General features: G+C 44.9%; 1 protein-coding gene across 1 annotated transcript in view; it reads right to left on the bottom strand.

Moving 5' to 3' along the window:
- The window catches only part of LOC124751482 (fatty-acid amide hydrolase 2-A-like), a 249,336-nt gene that overhangs the window by 131,929 nt on the left and 97,086 nt on the right, over positions 1-20,321 (bottom strand). The window contains exons 3-4 of the mRNA XM_047248989.1: positions 16,918-17,128; positions 4,756-4,973 (exon numbers count right to left, since the gene is read on the bottom strand). Of these exons, the coding sequence (XP_047104945.1) occupies positions 4,756-4,973; positions 16,918-17,128 (429 nt within the window). The remainder of the gene's footprint in view (positions 1-4,755; positions 4,974-16,917; positions 17,129-20,321) is intronic.

Here is a 20,321-nt window from a genome sequence, read left to right as displayed (position 1 = left end):
CGGACACCGACCCCCCCCCCCTTCCCCCTGCATCTGGTGCGTTCGCCTCCCTTTCTGTCTCTCACCTTACCTGTGGTCGTACCTATGATAGTGTTCCGCTGAACCGGTCCAGAGAGGCGCCTGTCTCCTGGGCAGACGACGTCTATGCTGAGGATCGACGTTCTCAAGGTGTACAGAGCAATGGACCTCCCTTGGTGGGGTCAGCTCCCTCCCCGTCAGCCTGATGTGCCCTTACAGAGGCGCCTAACAGGAAGGTCCCTGTGCTTCCCCCGTGTTTGGACTACCTATCCTCTTGGCGATGACAGCTTTCCAGACTTACTCCATACCCAAGGTCAATGTCAATACCATTCGCGAACATCACAAACTGGCTTCACTCCATGGGATGCTGTATGTTGCAGACGTTGACGTTGCTTTCCTCCAGGAGGTGCACGTTGCAACTTTCTGTGCTCCCTATGGTTTTACAGCACATGTCTCTCATGCTTCCCGTACTGGTACCGGGGTGGCGATCCTCTTACGTGACGGCATCCTCGCTGATGCAGTCGCCTATCTGCCTGATGCCTAAGGTATGGCTGTCACTTTTAGTGGCGTCAGGAGCGTCAATGTCTATGCGCCATCTGGTTCGGGTCGCCACCGTGAACGTTCCACCTTCTTCTCAGAGACAGTCACGCCTCTTTCCCTGGTCGGCAGGATACATTGGTCATGTATCCTGTCTCATCTGCAAACCTAAGACGGCTGCTCAGATTATCTCCCAAATCGTTTATATAGATAAAGAACAGCAAAGGGCCTATAACACTACCTTGGGGAACGCCAGAAATCACTTCCGTTTTACTCGATGACTTTCCGTCAGTTACCACGAACTGTGACCTTTCTGACAGGAAATCACAAATCCAGTCACATAACTGAGACGATATTCCTTAAGCAAGCAGTTTCGCTACAAGCCGCTTGTGTGGTATTTCGCTACAAGCCATCCGGAAATCCAGAAATACAGAATCGATCAGAAATCCCTTGTCAATAGCACTCAACAGTTCATGTGAATAAAGAACGATGTTTTCTAAACCCTTGTTTACTGTGTGTCAATAGACCGTTTCCTTCGAGGTAATTCGTAATGTTAACACACAATATACACTCCTGGAAATTGAAATAAGAACACCGTGAATTCATTGTCCCAGGAAGGGGAAACTTTATTGACACATTCCTGGGGTCAGATACATCACATGATCACACTGACACAACCACAGGCACATAGACACAGGCAACAGAGCATGCACAATGTCGGCACTAGTACAGTGTATATCCACCTTTCGCAGCAATGCAGGCTGCTATTCTCCCATGGAGACGATCGTAGAGATGCTGGATGTAGTCCTGTGGAACGGCTTGCCATGCCATTTCCACCTGGCGCCTCAGTTGGACCAGCGTTCGTGCTGGACGTGCAGACCGCATGAGACGACGCTTCATCCAGTCCCAAACATGCTCAATGGGGGACAGATCCGGAGATCTTGCTGGCCAGGGTAGTTGACTTACACCTTCTAGAGCACGTTGGGTGGCACGGGATACATGCGGACGTGCATTGTCCTGTTGGAACAGCAAGTTCCCTTGCCGGTCTAGGAATGGTAGAACGATGGGTTTGATGACGGTTTGGATGTACCGTGCACTATTCAGTGTCCCCTCGACGATCACCAGTGGTGTACGGCCAGTGTAGGAGATCGCTCCCCACACCATGATGCCGGGTGTTGGCCCTGTGTGCCTCGGTCGTATGCAGTCCTGATTGTGGCGCTCACCTGCACGGCGCCAAACACGCATACGACCATCATTGGCACCAAGGCAGAAGCGACTCTCATCGCTGAAGACGACACGTCTCCATTCGTCCCTCCATTCACGCCTGTCGCGACACCACTGGAGGCAGGCTGGACGATGTTGGGGCGTGAGCGGAAGACGGCCTAACGGTGTGCGGGACCGTAGCCCAGCTTCATGGGGACGGTTGCGAATGGTCCTCGCCGATACCCCAGGAGCAACAGTGTCCCTAATTTGCTGGGAAGTGGCGGTGCGGTCCCCTACGGCACTGTGTGGGATCCTACGGTCTTGGCGTGCATCCGTGCGTCGCTGCGGTCCGGTCCCAGGTCGACGGGCACGTGCACCTTCCGCCGACCACTGACGACAACATCGATGTACTGTGGAGACCTCACGCCCCACGTGTTGAGCAATTCGGTGGTACGTCCACCCGGCCTCCCGCATGCCCACTATACGCCCTCGCTCAAAGTCCGTCAACTGCACATACGGTTCACGTCCACGCTGTCGCGGCATGCTACCAGTGTTAAAGACTGCGATGGAGCTCCGTATGCCACGGCAAACTGGCTGACACTGACGGCGGCGGTGCACAAATGCTGCGCAGCTAGCGCCATTCGACGGCCAACACCGCGGTTCCTGGTGTGTCCGCTGTGCCGTGCGTGTGATCATTGCTTGTACAGCCCTCTCGCAGTGTCCGGAGCAAGTATGGTGGGTCTGACACACCGGTGTCAATGTGTTCTTTTTTCCATTTCCAGGAGTGTATGTTCCAAAATCCTACTGCATATCGACGTTAACGATATGGGCCTGTAATTAAGTGGATTCCTCCTACTACCTTTCTTGAATATTGGTGCAACTTGTGCAACTTTTCAGTTTTCCGTCGAGCGAACGGTTGTATATGATTGTTTAAGTATGGAGCTAATGCATTAGCATACCATGAAAGGAACCTGATTGGTATACAGTCTGGACCAGGAGACTTGCTTTTATTAAGTGATTTAAGTTGCTTCACTCTTCCGAGGATATTTACGTCTACGTTACTCATGTTGGCAAATGTTCTTGATTCGAATTCTGGAATATTTGGAATATTTACTACGTCTTCTTTTGTGAAAGCATTTCGGAAGGCTTTGTTTAGTAACTGTGCTTTGGCAGCACTGTCTTCGATAGTATCTCCATTTCTATCGCGCAGAGAAGGCACTGATTGTTTCTTGCCGCTAACATACTTCACATACCACCAGAATTTCTTTGGATTTTCTGCCAGGTTTCTAGACAAAGTTTCATTGTGGAAACTGTTATAAGCATCTCGCATTGAAGCCAGCGCTAAATTTCGAGCTTCTGTAAAAGACCGCCAATCTTGGAGATTTTGTGTCTGTTTAAATTTGGCATGTTTTGTTTCTGCAACAGTGTTTTGACCCGTTTTGTGTACCAAGGACGATCAGCTCCGTCGTTTGTTAATTTATTTGGTATAAATCTCTCAATTGCTGCCGATACTATTTCTTTGAATTCAAACCACATCTGGTCTACACTTATATTATTAATTTGGAAGGAGTGAAGATTGTCTCCCAGGAAGGCGTCAAGTGAATTTTCATCTGCTTTTTTGAATAGGGATATTTTTCGTTTATTTTTGGAGGATTTGTGGGTTACAATATTCAATCTACAATATTCGATCACTGTGTTCACTAATCCCTGTATTCGTTTTGCTGCTCGTTGCCGGCCAGGGTGGCCGAGCGGTCCTAGGCGCTACAGTCTGGAATCGCGAGATCGCTACGGTCGCAGGTTCGAATCCTACCTCGGGCATGGATGTGTGTGATGTCCTTAGGTTAGTTAGGTTTAAGTAGTTCTAAGTTCTAGGGGACTGATGACCTTAGAAGTTAAGTCCCATAGTGCTCAGAGCCATTTTTTTGCTGCTCGTTATTAACTCAGGATTATTTGTTGCTAAGAGGTCAAGTGTGGTTTCACAACTTTACTATTCGTGTGGTCTCATGAACTAACTGATCGAAATAATTTTCAGAGAATGCGTTTAGCACAATTTTGGATTATGTTTCATGTGTACCTCGCGAATTAAACATTGTAATTCATTTTTGTTCTGGGCATGTGCTTTTTCATAAGCTATTGACCTTATTATCCTCAGTTCTTCACTTATAAACTTAATAAACCACTTTTTCAGAATTCTCTCGCAACTGCATCTTCATAACATGTCGGTGTGGTGACATTGTGTAAACTCCGCTTTGTTTTGGCAAAAGAAGCAAATTTTAACATGGCGACAAGAGAAACATGGGTTTTATTCCAAATTCGCTACTTGTGACACTACAAAGACAGGCGAAAATAAATCGCCGCATTTTCAGCGAAATTCTTTTTACATACTAACCAATGCTGAGGTGACAGATCTTTTTGACTGATCACCATGCAGGTGTGGGTGTGGTGGGGCTCCACTTAATATTTTCAAAAAATGTGAGCCTAGGCTTCAGTTTAGAACGGCACTTCCCCTCCAGCACTTGGCATTTCCCCTACAGCACCAGCCTGCAACCCCCACCACTAGCACTCTCCCGAGACATACCCTGATGAGTCGGCATCTGCTGGCCGTACTATTCTGCATGGATTTTGAAACACAAATTTTCAGTAATTGTAGCATACGAAAAGAAAATTTCAAAACGTACATCAGTTTCCTAGAGCTTAAGTAACAACTATAAAGGTTAGAGGCTGAGTAAGAAAAACTTGCTGCTCTTTCACGTAAATCACGTCAAGAACAATGAATTATCAATTACCATGTAAGTTATTAAAACCTGTGAAAGGCTTTGTAGCGACATTCATTGCAGTGGACAGTTTTTAAAAAGAGCAACAATAATTCTCATAGTAAACAATGGGCAAAAACGTGTTTCTCAGTGTAATCATGTTCCACCAAATAGACACAGTGAAGTCGATACAAATTACAAGACTAATGCTAATGCTTAGAGCACCTTCTGCAAAGCCACCTACCTCGCCGCCAGATGAGCCGCCGGGGGTGCGTCTGGTATCGTAGGGGTTGCGGGTAACGCCGTGGATCTTCTCATAGGTCTCGTAGCAGAGGCCCAGCTCGGGCGTGGTGCTCACCAGCAGCGGGATGGCGCCGGCCTCCCTGAGGCGGCTCACCGCCTCCGCGTCGCTGTCCGCCTTCACCGCCGCGTGCGTCAGTCGTCCGCAAGCGTGGCTCAGCCCTGCCAATATGTACACAACCAGTTCTCAATCTCGTGCTCTGCGGCCCCCAGTCAGTAAAACGTACTCTTTTTTTCAGTCGTTTTATTTTATTTTCATATAAGATGATGACATACACTGAGCTCACAAAAGTCATAGGATAGCGGTATGCACTTATGCAGATGGCGGTAGTATCACGTATACAATGTCTAAAACGGCAGTGCATCGGTGGAGCTGTCATTTGTGCTCAGGCGATTCATGTGGAACGGTTTCCGACGTTATTGCGGCCGCACGACGGGAATTACCGCACTTTGAACGCGGAATGGTAGTTGAGACTAGTGGCATGGAAATCTTTAGTGAATTAAATATTTCGAGATCCACAGCGTCACGAGTATGCCGAGAATACCAAATTTCAGGCAGTACCTCTGACCACGAACAAAGCAGCGACTGACGGCCTTCGCTTAACAACCGAGAGCAGCGGCATTTGCATAGAGTTGTCAGTGCTAACAGACAGGCAACACTGCGTGAAATAACCGCAGAAATCAATGTGGAATGGACGACTAAAGTATACGTTAGGACAGTGCTGCGAAATGTGGCAGCAGACATCCGACGCGAGTGCCTTTGCTGACTGCACTACATCGCCCGCAACGCCGCTCTGGGCTCGTGACCGTATCGATTGGACTTTAGACGACTGTAAAACCGTGGCCTGGTCAGATAAGTCCCGAATTCAGTTGGTAAGAGCTCAAGGTAGAGTTTGAATCTGGCTCAGATCACACGAAGCCATGGATCGCAGTTGTCAACAGTCCACTGTGCAAGCTTGTGGTTGCTCCATAATGGGGTGGGCTGTGTTTGCGTGGAGTGGACTGGATCCTCCGGTCCAACTGAACCGATCATTGATTGGAAATGGCTTCTTGGAGACCATCTGCAGCTATTCACGGACTTCATGTCCCCAAACGTGTCACGAGGACACAATTGTTCACGACTGGTTTGAAGAACGTTCTGGATAATTTGAGCGAATGCCACTCAGATCTCTCGACACGGATCTCATCAAGCATTTTTGGGACATGATCGAGAGATCAGTTCGTGCGCTAAATCCTGCACCGGTGACACTTCCGCAATTATAGACAGCAATAGAAGCAGCAGGGCTCTGTATTTCTGCTGGGGTCTTCCAGCGACTTGTTCAATACATGCTACGTCGAGTTGCTGCACTATGTCTAGCAAAAGGAGGTCCGACACGACATTAGGAGGTACCGCATGACTTTTGCCACCTCATTGTATAAGAAAACATTATTTCACTAATTTGAACAATAACCCACACTACGCAACTTAATTTTCAACCTGTGGTGTTACAGAAGAATGCTGAAGATTAGATGGGTAGATCACATAATTAATGAGGAGGTACTGAATAGAATTGAGGAGAAGACGAGTTTGTGGCACAAGAAGGAACCGGTTGGTAGGACATGTTCTGAGGCATCAAGGGATCACAAATTTATCATTGGAGGGCAGCGTGGAGGGTAAAAATTGTAGAGGGAGACCAAGAGATGAATACACTAAGCAGATTTAGAAGGATGTAGGCTGCATTAGGTACTGGGAGATGAAGAAGCTTGCGCAGGATAGAGTAGCATGGAGAGCTGCATCAAACCAGTCTCAGGACTGAAGACCACAACAACAACATTTAAACAATAAGACTAAAACTGCTTGTTGTGGTAATACACCTTGCATACCCACCACTTCCAATGTGTGAAATCCAAAGAACGTGTTGTATTGCAAGCATGGGACTCAGTCCTACGCACAGGCTTGGATAAAGTGGCTAAAGTCTAGATCGGAGCCAGTACTCTACTTAACATGCTTCATGCAGCAATGTTGTTAGCAATCGCCGTGAGGTATGATAGGAACGAAAGGGGGGTTTCTCAGCTGCTGATTCAGTGCAGCCAAAATGAGGAAGCAGAGGGACATCTTCACGGACGGCGTCACGAGGGGCATTGACACTGCCAAATATGATAACAACCATGCCGACCCCGTGTAGGCGCGGGATACAGGCAGAAGAAGAAGAAGAATATCAAATGCTTGCTTGATTTTAAAAGCCTGTCGCTACTCTTATAAGTGACCGACACTGACTAGGCGGACGCTAAATGTTTACCTCCAAGAACACCGACAAAAGTGAAGTTGATTGTTCTTGCTGGAACCTCTTTAAAAACTAGGAGCCCGCAAGAAAACACAAAACTGTCAGGAGAGGTGCTGTCTTCCGTTGCCACCATAAACGGCTGTTCCTGCAAAATGCTCTGCTCGTATTACAAGTGAGTCCCGCCGGAAGTCTGCAAATCTGCTAGAACGCCATTACCTGGCTGGTCCTAACCGCCAGCTACCTTCCAGGAAGGTCTGTTTGCAATACTGGTATCCTTCTTCAAATAAAGGAGCCTATATAACAGTCACCGCCAGTTTGGTAGCCACCAATAATTGTATTTTTAAGACGTTATAATATTAAAACTAATCTGACCTAAAATTATTGTTATAAAGAGGAATTTCCGTCCTACATGCGTTTTTGGGACACAAAATCGGAATGCAAAGTTTTTATATCATATATCCCTAACAAAATAAATGTATTATCACACTGCCACAATTGACTCTCTTTACTTCCATTCACATACTGATGAAAAATCGCTGTTTACCAGTAATAGCTCTCTCCATTATAAAATAAACTTTTTAACCTCTACCTACTTACACCATGCATACGCTGCAGCTGACGACGTGACCAAGTTGCACTTCATCTTGTTTTCACTAAGTGTAAACTGTAAACGAACCGCTGATTTAGATTTTTTTTTTTCCATCACCCGAATTCCCAGCCAGTAGACCAGACAATTGCCCACTGCTCAAGCACCGACTTGTGCAGACTGACTAAAAATTGATTACAAATCATTACAATCCTCATTTGAAAGTGAATTTCCTCACCTCAGTGGCTTGAACTTCACAGTAGATGTATAAATTTTACAGAAATGTGATGAAACATGGTAGAAAAAATATGCTGTAAACACCTACTGTTCCCGAACTCGAAATTAGTGAAATAAAGATAAAACCAGATCGCACAAAGAGCTTCAATTGAGCTATATCCGCAGATATTACTACGAGGGCGTGCTGAAAAACCATATCTCTAAATTTCTTATGTGAAAGCTCTTAAAAACTTTTGAAATAAAACATACATATTAAGATTCTACATTTTTATTCTTCATGTCTACATATTTCCAGCCATCTGCTGCTAGAGAGATCAGAGTTGTAGCCTGCAACATGGCGGTGTGCACCGTAACTACGTCGGCGGATGAGAAACAGCGTGCTGTAATTAAGTTTCTAATCGCAGAAGATTTCGTCACCACATGGAGCACCCTCTCTTTCAGTATGACAATGCACACGAGCACTGCGACACCTGTATCATTTCGACGCTTTGGATTTATTGTCATCGATTATCCTCCTGACAATCCCGACTTAGCCTCATCCAATTTTCATCTGGTTCTCAAACTTAAAAGTACACAGCCGAGGACTTTCGTTTGAGACTGGTGAACCAGTGCAGGAAGAGGTGCGGTTGTGGTTCCATCAACAGAAAGCTTGCCAACTACAACCGTCTTTTATGTGTGTGCTCCGCCGCCGCTCAGTGAGTAGATTTTTTACCCATCCAATTAAATAATTCTACAGTGACTCTACCAATAAACAGGTATCTCTTTCGGAGAAATGAGTTCGTCGCCAGAGTGTTGAGAAATAAGTATGTAGACACGAACAACAAACGTGCAGAATTTTAATAATGTTTGTTTTATTTAAAAAGATTTGAGAGCTTTCAGATACATAAATTCGGAGGCATTACTTTTCAGCACTGCCTCGTAGATTAGTGATCCATCGCGTTCGTCCAGTATTTATGTGACGGCTAATCTCAGAACCTATTATGGGGATTTTTATACTGTTTTCACCAATAGATTAACTGATTCATGGGGAAGATCTATGTATACACAATTATGTTAATAATGAGTGTGTAATATAAATGTAGTTGTCTGTTATCTATGATAGGGGCTATAAGCCGGTCAGTTACAGAGGAGGCAGTATCTAATATGAAAAGCTTTAATGCAGACAGATGCCACAACTACAGAGAGCAGCAAAGCTTGGCGAAGATTTATACATCTTTTTGTCTTTGTTGTTATTTCGTCCTCCCTCGTCCCATATGGGCGGGAGGGGGGCACCAGCGGTACATTAAACCTGCTCTTCAGCCAAGGGACAAGTAAAGACCAACTGAGACGACAGTAAACGCTGACAAAAAGATGAGATCCAGAATGAGATTTTCACTCTGCAGCGGAGTGTGCGCTGATATGAAACTTCCTGGCAGATTAAAACTGCGTGCCCGACCGAGACTCGAACTCGGGACCTTTGCCTTTCGCGGGCAAGTGCACCACCATCTGAGCTACCGAAGCACGACTCGCGCCCGGTCTCACAGCTTTACTTCTGCCAGTATCTCGTCTCCTACCTTCCAAACTTTACAGGAGCTCTCCTGCGAACCTTGCAGAACTAGCACTCCTGAAATAAAGGATATTGCGGAGACATTCTGGAAACATCCCCCAGGCTGTGGCTAAGCCATGTCTCCGCAATATCCTTTCTTTCAGGAGTGCTAGTTCTGCAAGGTTCGCAGGAGAGCTTCTGTAAAGTTTGGAAGGTAGGAGACGAGATACTGGCAGAAGTAAAGCTGTGAGACCGGGCGCGAGTCGTGCTTCGGTAGCTCAGATGGTGGAGCACTTGCCCGCGAAAGGCAAAGGTCCCGAGTTCGAGTCTCGGTCGGGCACGCAGTTTTAATCTGCCAGGAAGTTTCAAAAAGATGAGATATTTAAAATGACGTCATTTAACCTAGCTTTCTTCTCTCAATGACGTGGACAGTCTCCAGGCACGAAACGTGTTCCGGATTCCACTTTCAACTCACGTCGCCTTTTCCCAGTTGGATAAATGGATGGGAGACGCAAATTGCCTAAGTGACGTCCAGCTGAAGGACTTGCGCCAGAACACTGAGCGTCACGAAGGTATTATTACGAAAATGCATACATATGTAGGAACATTCAATCTCTATGCATATCGCAAATTAAATTATGCCGTCGATTTTCTCTGCCTATATACGAAAGCTAATCTCAGGAACGATTGTAGGGATTTTGATAACGTTTCCACTAACAGATACACCGATTCACGAGGAAGGTTCGTGCAAATAAATTATAAATATTTGGTGCAAATTGGCTGAAGTACGATTAATTAGTCGCACACCGCGGTTATTTTCTGTCTGTATGTGAAGGCTACTTTCAGAAACTGCTGCCAGGATTTTGATACTCGTGTCGGACAAGCGCAACTGCCCCGCGGACGAACGTGCAGCCGTGGAGGCGCGACGCCCTTGATGTACAGCTCGCACTGTTGGCGGGTAGCCGTCGGGCAGTCCGCTCACGCCTTTTGGCGCTGCAGTAAGCCAGCAAGTGGCGTGTGTTGCTTAACTCGTTCAATTTATATGAATGTGATGGTGTTAAGTTAACTAATGGTGTTTTCAGATTTTTAATCATAACTCTACAAAGCGCCAAGTAAACAAAATTACGGCTACGCCAGACAAGCCGTCCTGCTACCCGTGCGAAGCTGGGGAGGGCCGCTAAACTATATCCATACATACACTGACGAAAAAAATCGCAACACCAAGAAATAATCTATGTAGAGTAATAAAATTTCAGGAATATAATTCTCTAGGCAACATCTTTAGGTGATTAACATTGCAAGATCACGGGTAAGCGAGAGAAAAATGTGAATTGCTGGTGCATTAATAGCCTGTGTAACCGCTAGAATGTTGAATGTAAGCATGCACACGTGTATGCATTGTGTCGTACAGGTGTCGGATGTCAGTTTGTCGGATGGAGTTCCATGCCTGTTGCACTTAGTAGGCCAGTTAATTCTGTTTGTGGATGATGCTGGAGTTGTCGTCCAATGATTCCGATATCTGTTCGACTGGAAAAAGATCGGTGATCGAGCGTATGTGGGCGAGCATTAGTCTGTTGGAAAATATCCCCTGGAATTCTATTCATGAATGGCAGAACAACAGGTCGAATCACCAAACTGACATACAGACTTGCAGTCAAGGTGCGTGGGATAATCACGAGAGTGCTCCTGCTGTCATACGAAGTCGCGCCCCAGACCATAACTCCAGCTGTAGCTACCAGTGTGTCTGGCACGCAGGCAGGTTGGTTGCTGGCGCTCACCTGTCCTTCTTCTAACCAATCCACGCCCGTCGCTGGCATCGAACCGAGGCGCGTCCGGCTTTTATCAGGAAACGCAACAGATTACGAATCTACCCTCCAATGAGCTGTCGCTTGACACAGCTGAAGTCGCAAACGACACACACGCAATGGAGCACCCTCTACAAGGTGTCTGGCTCGGAGCTGTCCTCTAAGTAGCCGATTTGTAAGAGTTCCTTGTGTCACTACTGTACCAACTACTGCTCAAATTGCTGCTGCAGACGCAGAATGAGGCACCATAGCCATACGTAAAAAAAACACGGTCTTCCTTTCGTTAGCGCCACATGATCGTCCGCAGCCCGGTCTTCTCGCGACCATACCTTTCGGCCGGCCGAAGTGGCCGTGCGGTTAAAGGCGCTGCAGTCTGGAACCGCAAGACCGCTACGGTCGCAGGTTCGAATCCTGCCGCGGGCATGGATGTTTGTGATGTCCTTAGGTTAGTTAGGTTTAACTAGTTCTAAGTTCTAGGGGACTAATGACCTCAGCAGTTGAGTCCCATAGTGCTCAGAGCCATTTGAACCATTTTGAACCATACCTTTCCGTGACCACCGCAGCTAGCAATCACGTACAGTGGATACATTCCTGCCAAGCCTTTCTGCAATACCATGGAAGGTACATCCCGCTTCTCGTAGTCCCATTCCACGACCTCGTTCAATCTCAGTGAACTCTTGATAATCGTGTCTTCGTCGTCTTAAAGGCAATCTTGACTGACATCAACTCATTACGTCCAATCACGAAAGTTAATAACCCTCATGATCGTTACAACAGAGTATTTAAAGCAAACCTGAGTTGCTTCCTCGTAGTGGCGCTACTAGCGTCACTAAAGCTACTGGCGTGAAATTGGAATAGATGTCATCTTTCAGATGTTGAAACACACCTACTAATTTTCGTTTATCTCCTTCTTGATGATGGGACTTCTTTTCCATCTGTGTATTGTAAACATGGATGTATGTATGATCCACAACTACTTCTAAACCACTGAACCGATTTTAACCAAACTTGGAACACAAATCACTTACTGTCTGAGGACAACCGCTGTAGTGGTATGAACCATCCATCTATCAAAGGAGAGGGAACTGCCTCCACCCCCCACTCGCCTCACCCCGCTAGCTCCCAGGGAAAGGAAAAAATATAGTGTATTCAGGAGTTGTTCTTTCAAGAAAATGATTGAAGTGTCGGTATTACTCCGGTATTTAACAGGGTCGGGCTACTTACAAGTCGCCATTCCTCTTCAAAATATTAAAAATACTCCATTCCAACTATCGTGTGGGCGCCCGGGGTGGGGGTCAGGGTGAAAAAGCAGCGTAGCCCACGACTCGCGAATACCCATACTTTATTTATTCAATATTTGAGTATGAGACCACTTATTAACCTACAACAGACTTTAAACATAATTTCAAATCTTTACGAATCTTCTTCTCGTTGATCCCCAGAAAATGATGCAAGGAAAAAGTTTTATCGCTTACTACATTTTCGCGGTTCATGCAGTAAATCTGCCGTATGGAGCACGCGGTTTTAATTTATTACTGCCTTACTCCCTATATTCGCGACATTTTTTTCAGACAGCATCCACATTTGCGAGTGAATGTACCTGCAAAATTACATCACTGCACGACACATTGTTCAGGGGATACGATATCGTAAACATTGAGCTGGGTGAAAATGCAGATCCAAGGTGAAATTCGCTAGAGATACAGGTGAACTGCGTGTACAAGAAATGTGTGAAATTCATTAAATACGTGGGCAAAACCACGAATAGGAAGCTCATCCTAGACACTTGGAACGATTTCAACCAGACTTTGTACACACGATCTGGGAAGAAATACTGTGTGGGTAAGAACCACCGGCCTCCTATTGTGGTGGGTGTGATGACGTGGAAAGGAAGAGGAAAGCAGATGATAGAGATACAGAGGGAAAGGAGGAGATGGATACAGATAGGGGGAGGAGGATATGGATAGAGAGAGGTTGGAGAAGAAGATGGGCAGAGAGGGTGGAGGAGGAGATGAGCAGAGAGGGAGGGTGAAGGAAGAGATGGGTAGAAAGAGAGGGGAGGAGAAGGAAAGGGAGTGGAGGTGATGGACGTAGAGAGAGAGAGGGAAAGGAGGAGATGGTTACAGATAGGGGGAGGAGGATATGGATAGAGAGAGGTTGGAGAAGAAGATGGGCAGAGAGGGTGGAGGAGGAGATGAGCAGAGAGGGAGGGTGAAGGAAGAGATGGGTAGAAAGAGAGGGGAGGAGAAGGAAAGGGAGTGGAGGTGATGGACGTAGAGAGAGAGGGGGTCCGGAGGAGATGGACTGATATAAGACTGGAATTAATACATACGCTGGCAATAGCACGTTTATCTGTCTGTATGTGAAGGCTAGTTTCAGAAATTATTCTAGAGATTTTAATAGTTTACACTAATAAACTGACTGACTCACGAGGAAGGTTTGTGTATATAATTTTTTAGCGCTAAGCTAGGCGAGCCGTCTCGCCGTAGATACTTATTGCTACCTGTGCAAAACCAAAGCAAGTCACTAGTTATATTAATCTTATGTTCATATTACCCATGTTGATGGCGTAGAGCATCAATGGGCTCATTAATCTTGACTACAGAGTACTACTTGTAGAAAGGACAGGGACAAACAGTTAAAGAGAAAAATCACAGCGGGACATATAAAAAGTGATTCTTATAAAATTAAATCATACGAATGTATCCCCAAGTTTTTCTTATGAAATTAACAACAATTACACATTCTCTCAAAAATAAAAAAAATGGTTCAAATGGCTCTGAGCACTATAGGACTTAACATCTGAGGTCATCAGTCCCCTAGAACTTAGAACCACTTAAACCTAACTAACCTAAGGACATCACACACATCCATGCCCGAGGCAGGATTCGAACCTGCGACCGCAGCGGTCGCGCGGTTCCAGACTGAAGCGCCTAGAACCGCTCGGCCACACCGGCCGGGTCAAAAATAAAAGCACACATGGTTTCGATGGTATTTCTAACAGAGTGCTAAAGATTTGTTCCCATATAATAAGCCCGGTCTTATCTGAAATACGTAATGTATCACTAACTCAAGGCATTTTATTCAGAGTCTGAAATGTGTCGTTATTAAACTCCCCTTTAAGAAAGGTGATAAGAGAGATGTCAATAATTACCGACCTGTCTCTCCACTGACATCATTTTGCAAAATCTTTCAGAAGGTGATGTATTCTAGAATAATATCTTAGCAACAATAATATCCTGAGTAAATCACAGTTTGCATTTCAGAAGGGTTGCTCTACTGCGAATACCATTTAAATGTTCACTTCGCAGGTTTTACGAGCATTAATCAGCGTCGGTTCGTATTTTCTGCGACCTAGACATTTGACTGTGTCAATCACAATATTTTAATACGTAAATAGAAGTTTTATGGGACTGATGATACAGCCAACCAATGGATAATGTCATATCGGACTAAAAGGATGCGGAAAGTTGTTCTTAGTCGTTCAACCAGTTTAGTCCAAGGCTGTAATTCTGACTAGGGAGAAATCACTTATGGGTTTCCGAAGGCTTAGTGTAAGGTCCACTAATGTTCCTCATATACTTAAACTCTCTACAACATAATATACAACAAGTAGAACTATTTCTTGCTACAGATGACACTAGTACTGTAACTAATCCAAGCCTACATACAGAAACAGAAGAAATGGTAAACATTGTTATTAAAAGTTTCGTTGACTGGCTCTCTACGAATATTCTCACTCTCAATTTTAAAAAAGACAACATATTCAGCTCTGCACATATAAGAGTACTACACCAATGAGAAGTGTAACACGTGCCGAGATAATAACAAATAAGGGGAAACTTCCAAAATCTTAGGTTCCATATTTATGAGAATTTAAACATTTTGGTACTCCTAAAATAACATAGTTCAGTCACATTTGCACGTAGAATCACAACAAATCTTGGGGAGAGACAAGTCAGTAAGTTGACGTAGTTTGCATAAAAAAATGGTTCAAATGGCTCTGAGCACTATGGGACTTAACTGCTGAGGCCATTAGTCCCCTAGAACTTAGAACTACTTAAACCTAACTAACCTAACCTAAGGAAATCACACACATCCATGCCCGAGGCAAGATTCGAACCTGCGACCGTAGCGATCGCGCGGTTCCAGACTGTATCGCCTAGAACCGCTCGGCCACCCCGGCCGGCTAGTTTGCATAGTTGCATCTAATAATGTCATGTATGTCATATGGGATAATGTTCTAGGGTAACTCATCTTTAAGAAAGAAAGTCTTCATTTCTCAGAACTGTGCTGTAAGAATAATATTTAGCGCTCACCTAGGATCATCCTGTAGATATCTGTTTAAGGAGTTGGGCATTCAGACTACTGCTTCACATTAGTTTATTCCCTCACGAAGTTCGTTGTGAATGATCCACTACAGTTCAAAAGGAACAGTGACGAACATAAGCACAATACCAGAAGGAAAAATGACTTTTATTACTCCACATTAATGATACCTTTAGCACAGAAAGGGGTGCAAAATGCTGCAAAAAAGTTTTTGATCACTTATGCAGATAGAACGTCTGACAAACAGCAAAGTAAAATTCTAAAATAAACTGAGACGGTTTTTCCTTGCCGATTCATTATAGACCGTAGAAGAATTCTATTACTGTAACGTGAAGGACTTACTAACAATATCTGTATATCATTTTTTGTTTTGGAAAGAAACTTAGAAATGTTCAGAACGTTACCATATGTACAAATTAATTTCCGATGCGAACGTAAAATGACTCGTTCCACCTCATTGCGATTTATCGTACATGATGATCCATGGACCATGATAGTAACTAACTCTCGCGTCTAAACGTGCACCATCCATGATGTGGCGTATGATGTGAAACACGTCCCTTGCGAAAAGGCGCCAGGAAGAAGAAGGAAGGAAGATTGGGTTTAACGTCCCATCAACATCGAGGTCATTAGAGACAGAGCTCAAGCTCGGATTGGGTCAAGGAGGGGAACGGAAATTGGCCGTGCCCTTTGAGAGGGTCCATCCCGGCATTTGCCTTGGAGCGATTTAGGTTCAAAATGGTTCAAATGGCTCTGAGCACTATGGGACTTAATATCTGTGGTCATCAGTCCCCTAGAACTTAGAACTACTTAAACCTAACTAACCTAAGGACATCACACACATCCAGGCCCGAGGCAGGATTCGAACCTACGACCGTAGCGGTCACGCGGTTCCAGACTGAAGCCCCTAGAACCGCACGGCCACACTGGTCGGTCAGCGATTTAGGGAAATCACATAAATTTCCTTTACTTTACGTCTGTGGTCACAAATTTCTTGTCATCAGACTACCGGTTTCCGTCTGTAATGACAATCTTCAGATCTGTTTTATAAAAACCTGTCCTAATGTACTGCAGCCATAGTGGCATCGTCAAATGTTAAACACAAAATTAGCAGTACATTAGGACATGTTTTTATCAAAGAGACCGAAGCCAGTAGTCAGATGACAAAAAATTTGTGACCATAGACGTAAAGTAAAGGAAATTTATTCTATATCCGGTTCAATGTTTTATTCGCGACCATGTTGCAGCTTGTGAAATCACATAAAACGTAAATCTGGATGGCTGGACTTGGGTTTGAACCATCGTCCTCACGAAGAAGGCGTCAGGGAGGGGCACTGCATGACTTTTGGAAGACACGTACCCTCGACGGCGAAGCTGCCCTTGACGGTGAGCGGCACGCCGAGCAGAGGCTGTTGTTCCGGGGGCGGCGCCGCCCCCACGGCCAGTAGGTGGTCGACGCGGCGCGCCTCCTCTAGGGCGGCGGCCAGACGGTCCTCCACCACGGCGTTCACCACCGGCTGCACCAGCCGCACACGCTCGCTGTACGCCCGCACCACGCGCTCGCTAGATAGCTGCACACAAGCACCAACGTCACTCACACGCCCGTCGATATGCTCTTACTCATATAAATTACGCAATTTATTTCTTTCTATATTAGGTATGGAGACCCAGTATGTACATACACTGAGGTTACAGAAGTCACGGGATAGCGATATGCACATAAACGGATGGCGATAGTATTGCGTACACAAGGTACAAAATGGAAGGCATTGGTCGCGCTGTCATTTGTACGCAGGTGATTCATGTGAGAAGGTTTCCGACCTGATTATGGCCGCGCGAATGCTATTAACAGACTTTGAACGAGGATTGGTAGATGGAGCTACACCTATAGGACATTCCATTTCGGAATTCAATATTCCGATATCTAAAGTGTCAAGAGTGTACCGAGAATACCTAATTTCATCCATTACCTCTCACCACGGACAACGCAGTGGAACATCCTTCACTTAACGACAGAGAGCAGCAGCGTTTCCATAGAGTTGTCAGTGCTAACAGACTCGCAATACTGGATGAAATAACCGCAGAAATCCATGTTGACGTACGACGAACATATCCGTTAGGACAGTGGGGAGAAATTTGTGGCTAATGGACTGTTGAAGCAGACAACTGACGAGAGTGCCTTTGCTAACAGCACGACATCACCTTCACCGCCTCTCCTGGGTTCTAGACCATATCAGTTGGGCCCTAGACGACTGTAAAACCTTGGCCTGGTTAAATGAGTGCCGATTTCACTTGGGTAAGAGCTGAAGTTAGGGTCTGAGTGTGGCGCAGACCCCACGAAGTGATGGACCCAAATTGTCAACAAGGCACTGTGCAAGCTGGTGGTGGCTCCATTTAGGTGTGGGCTTTGTTTACACGGAATGGACTGGGTCCTCTGGTCCGACTGAACCGATCACTGACTGGAAATGATGTTCGGCTACTTAAAGACATATACAGCCACTCATGGATTTCGTGTTCCCAAACAACGAAGGAATCTTTATGGATAACAATGCTCCATGTCATCGCGCCACAACTGTTCGCGATTGGTTTGAAGAACATTCTGGCAATTCGAGCGAATGATTTGGACACTAAGATTGCCCGACATGAACCCCATCGAACATTTATGTGACGTAATCAAGACGCCAGTTCGTGCACAAAACCCTACACCGGCGACACTTTCGCAATTATGAACGGCTATAGAGATCTGCATGCCTCAATATTTCTGCAGGGGACATCCAGCAGCTTGTTGAGTCCATTCCACATCGAGTTGCTGAACTGCATCGGGCAAAAGGAGGTGCGTCACGATATTAGGAGGTATCCCATGACTTTTATCACCTCAGTCTATCATCTACTGGTGACACATGAGAATTTGTCCTAGACTGGGACTCGAACCCGGATTTCCCGTTTATCGTGAGCAATCCCCTTAACCATGTCGCCTATCTGTACACATTTCCCGGACCGATCCAAATCTCCATTTACCATACTGCCTACGTCCTACTGCTCGCAAATTTACTTGGATTCCCGCAACAGGGTTAGACTGTATTAATCTGGGTTGTAGGTTTGCTCGGGTTTTTCCAGGTTTTCTTTGAGCCGTGTTCAAATGCAAAAGCAAATGAATGTTCCTGGAGGTAAAAAATTCCAATCCTGAGCAACGCAGTAGTATTTTAAGAAATGTAAGAAATGATGAAACACCCCAGATTTGTGTCACGCTTTTCTTCCAGGAAAGAGGACTCAAGATGATATAAAAATTAATAACCTACATGATTTAAGTGCATAGATAACTTGTATCTGCCTGTGATTTAAACTTTCTTTCATGTGACTTGTACAAAGGACAAAGAGTAACTGCTATACTGAACTGTTTATAACATATTTAAAACAAATAATAAAAGGTTTGCAATCGGTCTTCAGCCATAGGATATCGAAGAGAGAATGGTAGCAGAAATTTTTCCTGAGTAAAAGGTTTGCTGCTCCCGTCAGGGGCCATACACTATATCATGAAATAAGTTACGAAAATTTAATACACCAGGGAGTATATGATCACTGCAGTGGCAATCTTATGTGCTGCCTGATCACAGATATGCTTTCTGCTGTTATTCATTGTCCGACATGAAACGATGGAGTTCATAATATGAGTTCTATTTTAAGCACTGAAACATGTCTTAATTGATTTTGGTAATTATTAGTGGTGCACTGTCAGTCGTTAAAGAATTCGCATTCGGAGACGATATGGTACATTAAACCTAATTTCGAGGTAACATTCAAGCTGCCTATTGACTATATAACACAGAGCGCATTGCAAAGAGCTGCGGACTGACAGTAAAAAAAAAAAAAACTATTACTTGACCCCTGAGTTAACTTCAGTTGTTGTTGTTGTTGTTGTGGTCTTCAGTCCTGAGACTGGTTTGATGCAGCTCTCCATGCTACTCTATCCTGTCGAAGCTTCTTCATCTCCCAGTACCTACTGCAACCTACATCCTTCTGAATCTGCTTAGTGTATTCATCTCTTGGTCTCCCTCTACAATTTTTACCCTCCACGCTGCCCTCCAATGCTAAATTTGTGATCCCTTAATGCCTCAAAACATGTCCTACCAACCGATCCCTTCTTCTAGTCAAGTTGTACCACAAACTTCTCTTCTCCCCAATCCTATTCAATACCTCCTCATTAGTTATGTGATCTACCCACCTTATCTTCAGCATTCTTCTGTAGCACCACATTTCGAAAGCTTCTATTCTCTTCTTGTCCAAACTATTTATCGTCCATGTTTCACTTCCATACATAGCTACACTCCATACAAATACTTTCAGAAACGACTTCCTGACACTTAAATCTATACTCGATGTTAACAAATTTCTCTTCTTCAGAAACGCTTTCCTTGCTATTGCCAGTCTACATTTTATATCCTCTCTACTTCGACCATCATCAGTTATTTTACTCCCTAAATAGCAAAACTCCTTTACTACTTTAAGTGTCTCATTTCCTAATCTAATTCCCTCAGCATCACCCGATTTAATTTGACTACATTCCATTATCCTCGTTTTGCTTTTGTTGATGTTCATCTTATATCCTCCTTTCAAGACACTGTCCATTCCGTTCAACTGCTCTTCCAAGTCAGTTATGGTTAGCATATTGTGGGGAATTATTTACTTACTTACAGGAAGGAATGATTCAAATCAAATGGTTCAAATGGCTCTGAGCACTATGGGACTTAACTGCTGAGGTCATAA

Source organism: Schistocerca piceifrons, chromosome 1 (assembly GCF_021461385.2).
Source record: "Schistocerca piceifrons isolate TAMUIC-IGC-003096 chromosome 1, iqSchPice1.1, whole genome shotgun sequence".
In the NCBI taxonomy this organism is placed as follows: domain Eukaryota; kingdom Metazoa; phylum Arthropoda; class Insecta; order Orthoptera; family Acrididae; genus Schistocerca; species Schistocerca piceifrons.
This window is presented reverse-complemented; position numbering and strand designations above follow the sequence as displayed.